The sequence below is a fragment of the Scardinius erythrophthalmus genome (genome assembly GCF_964197995.2).
Source record: "Scardinius erythrophthalmus genome assembly, chromosome: 15".
In the NCBI taxonomy this organism is placed as follows: Eukaryota; Metazoa; Chordata; class Actinopteri; order Cypriniformes; family Leuciscidae; genus Scardinius; species Scardinius erythrophthalmus.
This window is the reverse complement of record NC_138235.1, coordinates 16333224-16348951: the sequence shown is the minus strand read 5'-3', so window position 1 is coordinate 16348951 and position 15728 is coordinate 16333224. Positions and strand designations below refer to the sequence as shown.

At 41.1% G+C, this 15728-nt stretch overlaps 1 protein-coding gene across 1 annotated transcript in view; it reads right to left on the bottom strand.

Moving 5' to 3' along the window:
• cacnb3a (calcium channel, voltage-dependent, beta 3a) overlaps positions 1-15516 on the bottom strand; it is a gene marked incomplete at its 3' end in the record, with an annotated part of 43084 nt that extends 27568 nt beyond the window's left edge. The window contains exons 1-2 of the mRNA XM_081386329.1: positions 15125-15516; positions 13779-13871 (exon numbers count right to left, since the gene is read on the bottom strand). Coding sequence (XP_081242455.1) covers positions 13779-13871; positions 15125-15205 — 174 coding nt within the window. The 5' untranslated portion in view covers positions 15206-15516. The remainder of the gene's footprint in view (positions 1-13778; positions 13872-15124) is intronic.
• Positions 15517-15728: the final 212 nt, after the last annotated feature.

Genomic DNA, 15728 nt, shown 5'->3' with positions numbered 1-15728 from the left:
TCGTGACTACAGATTGACCATGTCATGTAATGGCAAGGATATCTTGTAGATATGACATTGGTAACATGATGGGATATCAACCATCTCATGCACTGCCTGGCCATAAAACTACAATGAATCAGTTTTGACTATGAGTGGGCTACAAATAGCTTAGAACATGTCAAAGAAATGAAACCTTGTAATCTCTGTTGACTTTGCAAATATGATGGAATATCATACATCTCGCAAGTTATTTTGGCAAAAACGACATGTAACCAAATTCAAGTTGTTATGCTTTCCCGTAGCTCAAACAGTAGAGCATTGGTGCTTGCAACGTCAAGGACATGGGTTCGATTCCCAGGGAAAGCAAGAACTGAGACCTGAGAAGAATGTAAAAATGTGTACCTTGAAATGCAATGTAAGTCACTTTGGATAAAAGCGACTGCCAAATGCATAAATGTAAATGCAGTTGGTGTTTCATTTTGTTCTCAATCACTATCTTATAACTTCTCATTATTGCATCATCATTATACTCGTCTGCTACCATTATGACATCATTGTTTTGGAAATAAATTGATTTGCTTCCTTACAAAAGCCCACATCCACACCCTCTTTTTCCTCAGCTGTGTGCAGATGTTTACCCACACCCCCTTTCTTAGTGAGTCTCTGATGGCAGATGAAGTTGGTTCACACCCACTCCCGCTTTCACTGCAACACCAAATATAGCACACAATCCCCCCACCCCACCCCCCGGCTTCTCCTTTCCCCTTACAGCACATAGATCATCTCCCTCTCTCTGTGTAATCTCCTCTCTCTCCTCCCTCTCTCTGTGTAATCTCCATAGATTCACTGCATCATGGATATCATTTATCCATCGGACACATTCATATTTTAACATCAAGATATGCTCGGGGTTATCAAACAATACCACCTCAATGTGAGGCAGGCGGAAATAAAAGGGAATAATAAGACCTAGATAAGACATAATAGTGTAAAGATAAGCAAATCCCTCCTGCTGTGTGTAAAACCACATTGCCGCCCGTAGGTGGAATGATAAAGGCGATAAAAATTAGAGGAGAAAATGAATGGAAAATTCTGGGCTGGTGGGAGACGATCTTCTGGTTGGTGAGGCCATGGCGATGCTTCCTCCTATATTTGAAACTCAGCCCTGATTCTGTCAGCTCCAAATAACAGCCTCAAACAAAGCGAGCAGTACACATGGGAGGGAGGAGAGGAAGACAGGGAAAGGGAAAAAGAGAGAGAGAGAGAGAGAGAGAGAGAGAGACAGGTATGGGAAGAGATACAGAGACCAACGTGACCAGAAGTCCCATGAAAAAAGGACATGTCTCTTGAGATGCTCACATACAACCCAAACAACAACTGTACTGTCTCTCAAATACAAATTAAGCTGAGTAATATTTTCCATCTAAATGTCTTTGGTTCAAACATTCAATGTTAAAATGGTTTTAAACAACTCACTTCACTAGATGGAGTTGGTTTTATGCTTAAAGCAAAAAAAAAAAAAAAAAATCCAATAGGATGAAATAAGAAACATTCAAGGTATATTCAAGATATAGCTAAAGGCCTGTTCACACCAAGAACAATAACTATAATGATGAAATTAGCATCCACATCAATGCACAATAACCATAGGCTGAGGGTGAACCAGGCTGAGGAGATGCGCGTCCTCTTTAAAAACATATTTAAATAGAATGTCATGAAACCTAATCATCCCTGCATAAACACTCCCAATAAAGTATTCGTTATTAAAGCAGCTACGTTCACAATGCATTTTATGTGTGATTTGGCATGGCAGCCAATTCTTAAAATAAATAACCATTGCCTTAACTAATGCAGCAAAACAAAAGTTTTAGTCAAATTCTTAATGTCACCTAGAAAGAGTGTGAGTGGATTGCAACTTAAACACCTCTGATTGGCCATTGCGTTCAAGAAATCAACAGATACGACTGTGATTGGCTACATTGCTCAGTGATGCAAAAACATGCTGTAAATAGAAACCTTTGATGCTCTCAAGAGCGCAAACACCAAATCTCTTTCACCAATATGCTATTATTATGGAGAAAACGTATCCTAGACCAGCCGTTATGTGCGGCTTTTCCCTCAAAAAGCAATCAGAAGCACTGTTAGTCAGCGGTTTGAGTGAAAAAATGCCATGCTAGTCTCAAGTCCGGGGCCAGGGGAAGGCTAAGCCTTGCCCAGCCTTACACATGCTCTGCCTATGATCATAACGCTCTGTTTATTACAAGCATGTACTGTAGTTTTGCCAACTGCTGCTTTAAATGCTCAAGCTATTTAAATGTGGGTGGATTCTGATTGGCTGTCAATGTTTTCATCATTCATTATCTGAAAAAAAATATTGTTACTCTGTGTCGTTACTGGTATAGTTGTGATGTGGATTTCCCTATTCTCATAGAATTAGAATGATTATTAAAACGTTATAGTTACTGTTGTATCCAAAATATAATATAATCAAGTAAATTCATCTTGTTTTGAGAATTTTTTTTTTGACTAGACAGAAGACTAATATACTGATTATGAAAATAATTTTTGCAGTGTTTTCCAATTGAGGACATCCCTGGATGTCCCCAAAGAATGGTTTTATTTAGCTCACTTCTGGGAACAAATTTTTCCCCAAACTATGACTAAACACACAGACACACACACCATCTGTAGGTAGCTCTGCAGTAGAGATGTAACATAACAGGCCGAGTGAGAGCGAATGATCTTTGCTGTAACCATTACATACTGATTTTGATGTTTGTTACAGTAGCATCACTTTTAATATCACATACTATGTATTAGGTAAAGTAATAGGATTTGAACAAACCCCTAAATCCTACATTTTATAATTTGTGACTTAAAGTCACCATGAAATCAATCATGAAATTTTTTAAATGGAATATTGCAGTATTTATTGTAAATTATTTATACATACTAATATATATTATATATATATATAAAAATTTTTTTTTTTTTTTTTCAAGTGCCTCACAATGTTTAATCAAAATAACTCCCCCTCTCTCTTGCAGCAACATCTCTTCTTTTCTCTGATGACGTGGTTACTCTTGTTCAAAAATCCGTTTCACTCAGATATGTTACAATAGGGAAGAAAATACAATAACAACTTTTTAAAGAAAAATAATTATTTAGTCATGTTTTACCTCTTGGGCATCACAATTTTAAAGACCCTGTGGAATCTGAAAATGTTTGGAATGTTACAATTTTCTAACGGAGGAAAATGATGCGGTAAAACGCAACGTGGGACAAGGATAAATATTATGGTTTTGCTGACTGAAAATAAAGATTAAAAATATTTTTTGGTAATATAATTGTCACAAACTTGCCATGGGAGGAAGACGAATGATTCAGGATCCAAATAACATTAATGTTTACTAGAGTAACACATACAGCATGACCACATTCATTACCTGACAAAGGATGAACAGAACGGGGAGTATAAATACACAGAGTGAGGAGGGAGCTAAACAGGCACAGGTGGAGGAAGGTAAACTTATCAGGGAGTAACGAGAACAGGTGCAGACAATACATGACATCATGGTGACAATAATATTGTAATATTGTAATATTGCAAGGAACTGATCTTACTGATGTAGATTCTACCGCAAAGTGATGAAGTTTCTAATCTCTACATGCATACTGCTGATATTTGCCATATCGCTCCATGTTATTGACCAGGTAGAAAAATTATCCAAACCACTAAAGATTGATTCACAAATAACCTGCTATAAAAAGTCTCTAAAAGCCACCGGGGCAGAGCTTCTCCACAAACTCATAGAAAATAACAATGCAAGGTTTTTATTTAGTACAGTGGCTAGATTAACAAATAAACAGATGTCACCTTAACTGAATATTCCAACACAGTTTAGTAGTAATGACTTCATGAATTTCTTCACTGAGAAAATCAAAAGCATCAGAAATACAACTGTAAACCTCTGACAGCATTTTATGATTCAGCCTCAGTTATCAGCCCTCAAGAACAATTGCAGTGCTTTACAACTATAGGACAGGAAGAGCTAAATAAGTAATTTGCATCTAAACAAACAACATGTTTATTAGGTCCAATACCCACTAAATTACTGAAAGAGTTGTTACCTGTAGCAGAAGAGCCTCCTCTCAATATTAACTCATCTCTCTCTCTCTAGGTCATGTCCCAAGACCCTTCAAGCTGGCAGTTATTAAGCCTCTCATTAAGAAACCACAACTAGGTCCAAATGAATTGTCAAATTACAGACCCTTTTCAAATCTTCCATTTGTGTAAAATATTAGAAAAAGTTTTCCACTCAATTGTGCTAATCCTATATATATATATATATATATTATAAGCATTATGATCACAACTTGTAATAATTGTTTGTTTCTGCCTAAATGAATACATGATGTTAGCTAACTGCATGATTTGTATTATCTTAGAACTGTACGTTTTCTGTAAAGCTGCTTTGAAACAATATGGATTGTGAAAAGCGCTATACAAATAATGTGAATTGAAATCTTAATTAAATATACTACAATGAATATCAATTTTATACCCAACCAAAATATTGGATACAGTTGAGAAGTTTGAGGTGGGACTAGCTACTTTTACATGCTAAGTTAATAGTGTGTTGGATAATAGTTTATGTATCTAGTTCTTCTCACAACAAAACAACATGGAATGTATGCCTCTAATGCTTTAAAAACGTAATAGCACACCAAAGTGTATTGTATTCATGGAATGTGTCAGCAACAAAAACATAAGCTGACAAAGGGCTATTGAGTTCTTGGGGACCGCAAACATGTAGGGCAATAGAAAAATGCATGGGACAAACTCTTTGTTTACTAAGGAGAAAAGAAGGCAGACACAGGAATGAAGTACCCATATCTACACATTACCATCCCTGTGTTTATGGCCTGTGCGTGGCACAAGCGGGAAAAGTGCTCCTGCTAAGTGATCCTTAATGATGTTATGGCCGTTTGTGAACTGTCAGAGCGGCCATTTTCCATCCATTATTAATGCGATGGATTTCACCACTGCTCTCAGTGCTACACACCCTGCAATAATATCTGAGCTTTCCTTTGCATTGTATAAAAACGCCATCATCATCAGGATTTTCTCTCAAAAGTGAGCAGGAGGAATAATTTAAATGAGTGTGTGTTTGTGTTCAGGAGATGCTGTAGGCCTAAGTCTTTGTGTCTGTCTGATATAAAGATGGTTCTTCAGTCTAAATTTGACCTATTCCTGTCTGGTTACTGGCCAGCAGAACTAAGATACATCTGGAAAGATACAGGCTTAGTCCAAACTTTACACTATAAGCTTTGGTTCCGGAGAGAAAATAAAACTAGTTAGCTGGTAACTGAAGACGATTCAAATGATATTCAAATGATATTATGTTATTGTCATACTTTTACTGTAACTTCCAAACAAGTAAAGACACATTGTGCAAAAATAAAACTACATCAGTTCTTTGTGACAGGTGATGTTTCATTAAGACAAGACAAAAACAAATAGTCAAACAGTGGCGGACAGTAACAAATTATTTGTACTTTTACTTTACTAGATTCAAAAGCATAATATCATAATTTTTACTCTGCTACATTTCATAAAAAGACGTCGTTCCTCTTTATTTTGAACTTAAAGGGGTGGTTCGGGATTTTTGACATCGGACCTCATTTTTAAGTCAGCCTGGTTGTTATTCATCAGTGGAGACATTTTTTTAAAAAAATTATCCAGTCCTTATATTTGGATAGTTAGCCGATGCTAGGCTAGCGCGAGTCAAGGGTAGATGTTAGCCAGCCATTAAAAACCGTTTTACCCACTCCACAGTGCACCAAACGCAAATCAATTATAACACTAGACTATCGATGCAAATGTACGTTGAGAGAATAATGTTAGAAATCAAACTTACCTTTCATCTCAATGATCCCAAAGGAACTAGTTTCTCAGCAGCTGCGGAATTTTACTTTGCTCCAGTTAGTAATGCGGCAAAAAGTAAACAGAAAAGAAGCGCACTACAGTGTGTGCAGTACATGTGTGTACCGGCTCACTCGGTTGCCTAGGTAATCAATATCACTCCGCTGCTGCTGTAGACAAGGCTTATGATTACAGGGAACAAATTATAACTAATGCAATGTGATGAAAGGTTAGTTTGATTTCTAACATTATTCTCTCAACGTACATTTGCATCGATAGTCTAGTGTTATAATTGATTTGCGTTTGGTGCACTGTGGAGTGGGTAAAACGGTTTTTAATGGCTGGCTAACATCTACCCTTGACTAGGGTCTAGCCCTTGACGCTAGCCTAGCATCGGCTAACTATCCAAATATAAGGACTGGATAATTTTTTTAAAAAAATGTCTCCACTGATGAATAACAACCAGGCTGACTTAAAAATGAGGTCCGATGTCAAAAATCCCGAACCACCCCTTTAAGAAACTGTCACCCATTCAGAGACATGATAATGGTGTCCGAACACCGATTCATTCGTGAATTGGACCGATCCGATTGCATCTGTTTTTGAGTCAACAACTCACTGGTTCATAATGATCTGTCAGAGCGAGTCTCCAGTTTACGATTCACTGAATTCACATTCATCTGACACAAAACGAGCAAAGAACGGGGATACTTGGAGCAACTGATGGCGCGAATTGTTAGTTACTAATGCTGAACTTTAGGATTTATTGTAAATGTAAATCATATTTCGGTCATGACTGTCAGTTGTTTGTGAACTAAATCTGCTTAAAAGGGTGAGCTGTTTAAGCATGAAATGCTTGAATGTGGACATGTGCAGCCTATTACCGTCTGAATGGGGTAGGTTTTAGGTAAAAAATAAACATAACAATAAAACAATGCAAATTAATGCTCATGCATCTTTCCCGAAATCATTGCAGTATCAAATTATATAAAACTTGTATGTTTGCACGGAATACCAGATCACCTGATTTGATGAAAAAAGAAAAGAAAAGTTTACCTTGACTGGTAGATGTTAGACATACTGTCTATATATATTAATGTCTTTCCATCAGCAGCTCACACACACAGGCTGCTCTGCTGTACGTACAGACTCACAATCTGTTTCTCTGACCTTCATTGCCATCATGACATCACAGATCATGACATCACAGATCCCGCCCCCTCATTCATGCTAATGACATCACATCACCAACCTTCTCTCTGTTTGTGTATGTGCCCAGTCTACTAGGCTCCACAATAGATCCATCTATTCTGAATCAAGAAAATCATTGTTTTAATATTCTTTTGTCGTGCTTTAAAGGAGTATACTTATTTTGATGTGTTATCTAACATAAAGCACATGTTAAATACTTGATTATAATTTTAACTATAGGTGTTGTTCAATACTACATTTAAAGTTATATATTATTATATAATATATTAAGTGAACTAAATTGCAACTGTAAGGAGATATCAGACCTGAGACATTGATGAATTGATGGAAATACAACACAAAGCTTTATTGAACAGTGTCCAAAACAGGTAAGTAAAGACCCCAAATGATATGCAGTGCAAGTATAATGCTTCAGTTCTTAGGGTAGCAGGGGACGATAGAGGATGTAACTCAAATTGGCAAGTATATCCACACACACCTTTTGTTTGCCGTTGGAGTGATTGAATAACAAACAACATCTTTGTCTTACAGGAATAGTGGGAATGCTGGAGGGACGCAAGCTGGAGAACAGACAAGGGAACAAGGAATATGAACTTGGAGGAATCGCAGGATGTAAATATCTTAGGTGTGTAGTCAGGCAAGTAATCCATAGTTCTGGGGGTCTGAGGTGTGAGGTGTGTGCTGAAATACTGTGGTGATGAGCATGCTGATCAGGTGCAGATGCAGATTATGGCTAAATGAGGGAGGACCGGTGCACTTGTGACAGAACCCCCCTGGGCTGGGCTCTGGGGCTGGAGCGGACTCTGGGCTGAGCTCTGGGGCTGGAGAGGACTCTGGGCTGGGCTCTGGGGCTGGAGCGGACTCTGGGCTGAGCTCTGGGGCTGGAGCGGACTCTGGGCTGAGCTCTGGGGCTGGAGAGGACTCTGGGCTGGGCTCTGGGGTTGGAAAGGACTCTGGGCTTGGCTCTGGGTTGGAGAGGACTCTGGGCTTGGCTTGTGGGCTGGAGAGGACTCTGGGCAGGGCTTGTGGGCTGGAGAGGACTCTGGGCAGGGCTCTTGGGCTGGAGAGGACTCTGGTCTGGGCTCTTGGGCTGGAGAGGACTCTGGTCTGGGCTCGTGGGTTGGAGAGGACTCTGTGCTCGGCTCGTGGGCTGGAGAGGACTCTGGGCAGGGCTTGTGAGGACTCTGGGCTTGGCTCGTGGGCTGGAGAGGACTCTGGGCTGGGCTCTGGGGCTGGAGAGGACTCTGGGCTGGGCTCTGGGGCTGGAGAGGACTCTGGGCTGGGCTCTGGGGCTGGAGCGGACTCTGGGCTGAGCTCTGGGGCTGGAGAGGACTCTGGGCTGGGCTCTGGGGCTGGAGAGGACTCTGGGCTGGGCTCGTGGGCTGGAGAGGACTCTGGGCTGGGCTCGTGGGCTGGCGAGGACTCTGGGCTGGGCTCTGGGGCTGGAGAGGACTCTGGGCTGGGCTCTGGGGCTGGAGCGGACTCTGGGCTGAGCTCTGGGGCTGGAGAGGACTCTGGGCAGGGCTTGTGGGCTGGAGAGGACTCTGGGCTTGGCTTGTGGGCTGGAGAGGACTCTGGGCTGGGCTCTTGGGCTGGAGAGGACTCTGGGCTGGGCTCTGGGGCTGGAGAGGACTCTGGGCTGGGCTCTGGGGCTGGAGAGGACTCTGGGCTGGGCTCTGGGGCTGGAGAGGACTCTGGGCTGGGCTCTGGGGCTGGAGAGGACTCTGGGCTGGACTCTGGGGCTGGAGAGGACTCTGGGCTGGGCTCGGCTCGTGGGCTGGAGAGGACTCTGGTCTGGGCTCTGGGGCTGGAGAGGACTCTGGGCAGGGCTTGTGGGTTGGAGAGGACTCTGGGCTTGGCTCATGGGCTGGAGAGGACTCTGGGCTAGGCTCTGGGGCTGGAGAGGACTCTGGGTTGGGCTCATGGGCTGGAGCGGACTCTCAAATTGTGAAGGTAGTATTGGAGAAGTGTGCTATTATTGTTCCAAGCAATCAGATAATGATCTATACCTAGTTCATATTTTAAATTCACACATTAAAACAGAACAGCAAAAATATAACTGCACGTGTCTATTATCTGTATTTACCTGCACCACAAAAAAAAAAAAAAAAAAAAAGATTTCCACTCAGTGTCCAAACTGGGTTACCTGAGAGTGGTTGAGAGTTTGTTATGCAATGTCTGTTTAGCAAGGTGTCAGAATGATAATCACTACACAGCATCGCACTCAATGCCTTCTCTTCCCAGAGTGTCCTGAAGTGCTCTAGAGTGGGAGGGGCTGAAGGATGCATGGACGTGCATGTTATGTAAGCCTTTAGATCAAGAGTCCTCTTTCACAGAAAAGTAGCTACTGTGGTGGTACAGTGGTACAGTAATGGTATCAGATGGTAATACTTTGGTACTTTGATGTATACTGCAGTAAAAAAAAAAAAAACGAGTACCATCATATTTACAAAAAATACAATTTTACTATCATGATATTTGTCCAAAATAATACATAATACCATAGCTAGTGCTAGAAGTAGGATGTAGCTAGAATCTTGTAAATATTCTTCATCTAGGTCTGCTGCATCAAGACTCATATGTTTTCTCAGAATGGATGAAGCGAGCAGAGAAGGAGGAATGATACGATGCACAGAAATTATCAAATGCAAGGAAACCAGAGAGAAAGAGACACTGTTGTATATTATCTTTAAGGCTATATACGCTTTTAATCAATATTAATTTCCATGCAAAAATGAACACCCCTAGAAGCTGCCACAAGTCCACATTTAAGAAACGGTTCATGTAGGGTACGTTTCCATACAGTAAGAAAGCAGATGGGATGGGATTGGGTCTTGAAATAGATCCTCTCAACAGCAGCAGGTAAATGCCACTGTTTCTCCTGCAGAGATGAGTCACAATCCAGCAAGACAACCCCACCCAAGTCAAAGAAAAGATTTGTTTCAAACATATATGAATCTTCTATGGAACACAAAAGAAGATATTTTGAAGAATGTTGGTAACCAAACAGTTGATGGACCCCCCACTGAGTTCCATAGTAAATAGTAAAAAATAGTAAAAAAATACCATGGAAGTCAATGGGGCCCATCAACTGTTTGGTTACTGACATTCTTCGAAATATCTTCTTTTGTGTTTGACAGAAGAATTAAAATTCATACTGGTTTGGAACAACTTAAGGGAGAGTAAATGATGACAGAATTTTAATATTTGGGTCAACTATGCCTTTAAGTAAAGCATCCATTTATCAAATGCAGCACATTCACCACTGTCTTTAACACCCCTAGAAGCTGCCACGAGTCACCATATAAGAGACGGTTCATTTAAGGATTTAAGTACGTAAGGATTCAATGATGTACGTCACAGATGCTTTTTTCAGGTACGGCATCACGGCACAAGTTTTATGAACAAAGAAGGAGCATGAGGATTTAACATTCACCAGAAGGCTCCACTCCAAATGAGCTCCATTAATATTTTACTATTTTACTATTTTAAGAACTGATATTTTGAGAGAAAATTGAAACTGCCACGACCTCCTGGTCATGAAAATTAACAACCCGCTCAATATGACACCTCTTCTTTCCACACACACACATAAACTCTCTGCTGCATGGCAGATGGATGCCCGAATAGTCATTGTCCCCATTAATGCCATTTATACCTTGTCTGTAAACTTCTGAACAGAAGAATTTGGAGTAGCTATCTAAGGGTGTCACTCTTGATAGGCTGAATATAAAGACAAATGAGCTTATATGGTGTGAGCAGAACAAACCGAAGAATTTGGGTCACTCATTACAGAGGAAATTAATTGATGTAACGAGGCTGACATAGATGTTGAAGTGTGCCATGGAGAAATTCAGTGCGCTTGTCATAACCTATTTTTCCTTTTGGTGTTTTCAAAAGATTCTCTTAAATAATACATGAAGACGTTGCAGTAGAGTAATAGAACTGCCTCCATCTAGTGGCCACGTCTTGAATTACAGCATAAATGAAACCTATGGCTATAATCAGCTCTTACACAGAACACATTACACAAGCTGTTTAGACATGTCAAACTGAATAAATCAAAAGGGAATTCAAGGACACATCCGTAAATTCAAATACAAGTGTCCCTGTTACACGTTACATGTACTTACTGTAGTAATAACAGTAAATTATACATCATTACATGCAATTAACCTTAAAACAAACCATAATCCTCCTAACCATAGTAAGTACATTACTTTATATTATTTATATTATTCCTCATTACTGAAATGTATAATTACACTGTAACAAGGGCACCTTAAAATTTAAAGTGTAACCAGATATTTTTACAAAGACTCTTTGTCTATTGTCTATTCTCTGTATCTAAATGTCTATTGAAGCAAATAGCAATAGTTTGTAATATTTTGACTGAGTAGGGAAATTGAACAGTTTTAAAATAATGTGACCTGGAAAAACCTTTCATAACCTTTTATTAAAGATGAAATACAGCATACAGCATACACTGTCATGAACAGTGTGTTTAGTTTTACTCTCATGGACATTTAGTTTGTTATCGTTAGTTTCCTGTTTCCTTTGTTCCTAGTTTCCTGCCCGTCATCAGTTTCCATGGACACTCATTAATCATCACAGCTGTTAGTCTGCATCTCATTATCACTGTTTAAATTCTTATTTGTGCTCATGCTGGACGCTGGCCGGGTACATCAACTTCGCCCTATAGGTCGACGGATATTCTTTTCCCAGCGCTGCCCTGGTATGAGGAGCCCCAAGCTTCGCCTCGGCACGTCAACCAATCAGCTCCACCCTGGCTGCTTTCCCCATAGGCTCCACCTGGGACCGTCGTCCCTTTGGCTCCACCGGGCTCCCTCGTCCCACTGGCTCCGTCCTGGTCAGTCAACGCTCCATCATTGCCACGGTCTTCTGAGCTGTCTGCTGTGCTCCATCCCTCCACCCCTACGGCTCCGTCGGGCTCCTCTATCCCTCAGGCTTCACTGGAGTCCTCATTTACACCGGCGTCACCTCAGTCTTTCGGCCTCTTGGTTCCACCTCGGCCACTCATCGCCAGGACTTTGCCTTGGTCTCCCAGTCCATCGATGTTACCAGGCCTCTCGGCCCATCCGGACATCGCCTAAGCCTCACCATCTCCCTGCGTCACCTCAGTCTGTCTGGCTCAAAGGACCACCCTGGCTCCTCCCTCCATCACTGCCGCTGTGGGCCGCCTCTATCATGGCTGTCTCCTGGGTCGCTCTGGGATCGCATCAGCCATCCATGGGCCCTTCCACTGTCATCTCCTCCATGGCTCCTCCCACCATCTTCATGGTTCCTTCCACTGTCAACTCCTTCATGGTTCTTCCCATCAGCTCCTACATGTCACTTTTAGCCATCTGCACCGCCCTGGTCCCTCCCATCTGCAAGCCTATGGCTTTCCAGCGCCTCGCCGGTCCCTCGTCCACCACCTGAACCTCCACCCTTCTTCCATTCGAGCTATCCATCACAGCTCGAGACTGCACCTTTTCGGGAGGGGGCGTTCTCTCATGAACAGTGCAATTAGTTTTAATCTTATGGACTTTTAGTTTGTTATCATTATGGTGTGTTCACACCAAATGCGAAGTGTATATTCGCATCGCGTTACTCGCTCTAGATTACTCGCGGGATGTTTTTATTGTTTTTCGCGACACTCGCAAATAAAAACATCCCGTGAAAAGGAGTGTGTCATCATCATCAACAACAACACAATTTCTTTCTGCCATAAGTTTTCCGTCATGTCTGAAATAAATGATATTGTTGCTCTGTACTTGTTGTGGAAGTCCCAAATACGGAGGAAAGCCAAACGCCGACGTGTCTGGGTTCACAGCACCATCAGAGGCGCACTCAACTCAGTGAATTTCACCGTCTTCACGCGAATTTTCCGCTCAAGTTGAAATTTTTCAACTTGCGTGGAAGACGCGATTGAGGTGATTATCGAGCTTTCGCGGCAAACGCGTCGCCCAATTCGCGTCATTCGCTCCACCTGGCGCGAATTCGCGTCTATTCGCGTCTTTGCATTGACTTTGTATGTAATCTACTCGCGCAAATAATTAAATTCACGTTTGGTGTGAACACACCATTAATTTCCTGTTTCCTTTGTTCCTAGTTTCCCGCCAGTCATCATTTTCCATGAACACTCATTAATCATCACAGCTGTTTGTCATCTGTGGATAACTTGAGTTTGTTTTATATTAAATATTTTTGTTTTGGAACCTTTTGAATCTTCATCTTTATCATCTCCACCTTAACTTTACAACTTTATGTCTAATGCCAACTGATTGTTCAATTAAATGTCAGACTTCTAACTTCATGCACATGAATAGAAGGTAAAGTGTAGAGATAATGTATTGGTGCATCAAGATTTAATATCTGAACCGAATTGTAACCTCCATGCTCTTATTTTGTTTTTAATTTATTTGAAGGCAAAAACAAACATTTTGTAAAGTTCATCGGTTTGAAACCAAAATTTCAGTCTCTATTAAGTCACTTCCCCTGGTCACACTACACAACCTCTGTAAAGCAGTGAAGCAGTGATGCACATACAGTACAGTGACCAATCAAACAACCCCACATGAATACATAATGACAGAAACAATACGCTGGCATCTGTATAAATATGGATGCTCTGATTGATTAAGCCGAGTCTTACCTGTCGTTTGATGAAGCTGGAGGTGGTGTCAGATGAGGTGCTGCCATCTGAACGTTTAAAACGACCCTTGCGCTTTGGCAACTTTCGTGGTAGCTATATGGAGACAACCACATCAACACAGTCACCTGGTTACAGTAACATCAGACACAAGATGCCTTGTCTGCACTTCATAAAACAGGTGCTGTTTTATCTCGTCTCACTCTTCAAAAAATCTTTTTACTAAACCACTCAATTCATATGGATTAGTTTTATAATCTCTTTAAAAAATAAACTTTTTGAAAAGTCAAAGTGTCAGTTGCACCCAAGACTACTCTACATTTACTCTACAGATACATGATCTTTCTTGTTCTTGTTTTTTTTTTATATATTAGTCAATATTTCTGTTGGTAAATACAACCCGATCACACGAGAAATGTAGCTACGAGGTGGCGATTTTATATGAATTCATACACTGTCATTGAATGAAAACATGATTTTTAGAAGAAGAAAAATGTAAGCATGAAGGTCCACTCCTAAACATAGGTTAGGGGGTGTAAACAGATTGTACACAAATGTACAAATGAGGTTGTACGAATTCAGACAAATTAGCCACCAATTCTCCAACACGTTGGGAAATTGCCTTGAAATTGTATTAAAAAATCCAGGTTAAGATGGTAGTTGTGTTTGGAAAATGGTCTAAGATGGTCATTAATTGATACAAGCTGGTTAGCTGACTGAACAGACACCATTTCCCCAAAATTCTCTTGACACCAGAATGACCAGTATTGTTTCTGGTTCAAGATGGTATACCATAATGACTGTTTTGGACTAATAACCTACTTAGACCTAGAAACCATAATGTTCAAAAACACAGCTACAAGCTTGGTATTTGAAACAGGGATAGACAGGTGACCATGGGACTTAAGTTGGCTACAGGTGAGACCCGACCCATGACATGACTAGTAGGCTAAGGGTTATCCATTTTAATGCCGTTTATACGTACCAATCAGTAGAAACTGAAAGAGAAAAGTGTTTGAACTGTAAACACTATGCCTACAGATGCCTGGCCTTAAGGACGAGGCCTTGGTTGCGGAGTGAAATCTCAGGGCGGAGGAAAATCAGGAATTAGGAGTTTCGCGGATGGTAGAGGAGCATCAAACATCTTATCAACATCTCGCCTCCGCTCATTAAAAACAACTGCGCGTGTCTGATTAAAAGCGCGATAAAAGGCTATATTATACGGGCAGATTGTGTATATGTAGCGCTCTGCGGATATATGAAGGCTTCAATGCACGACAGCTCAACAACAAGTAGCCAAAAATTAACCATTTACGAGAACATATACAAATCCCCCCCAAAAGTCTTACCTGGAAATAGTGCGACTGAGAAGCGCTTTCTACACCAGACAGAGGGTCTGCGGAAGATTTGGACATCTTTACTTGCACCATCTATTTGAGAGCGCAGGGAGGCGGATGCATGCATGCATTGGTGCTTACTGGAAGAAACGGCGATACGAAATACATATGCCTGCCGAGGAAGAGAGAGTATCACGAGTGAACAGTGACGCCTCTATTTGAGCGGTATACGCAGAGATCCTAAGATATATTCCCTCGCGCGGGTTATCATAAGCTAAGACAGTAATACAGGTGTACAAATGCAATGTGTCTGTTTCTTGTGCATGCGCCTTTTGTAATGATGTGTCTCTGTCTCGCGCGCTACCGTGTGTGTGTGCTGCGTTCTCTCTCTCCCTCCCTCTCCCACTCTTTCCCCAGAGCATGCTATATTTGCCTCACTTGTACAGTAGGCTACATGCATTGCGATTGCTTCCTTCCTTCCAGCAATACAAATTTCCCACCCAAAACTCATTAGATAAAAGAACGTAACAGGTGCATTGAATACTGTTTAATATTCTAATCTTGTGCATATCTGAGATTTCTCAAATAAGTAGCCTACACCGCAGTGGTTTATTAC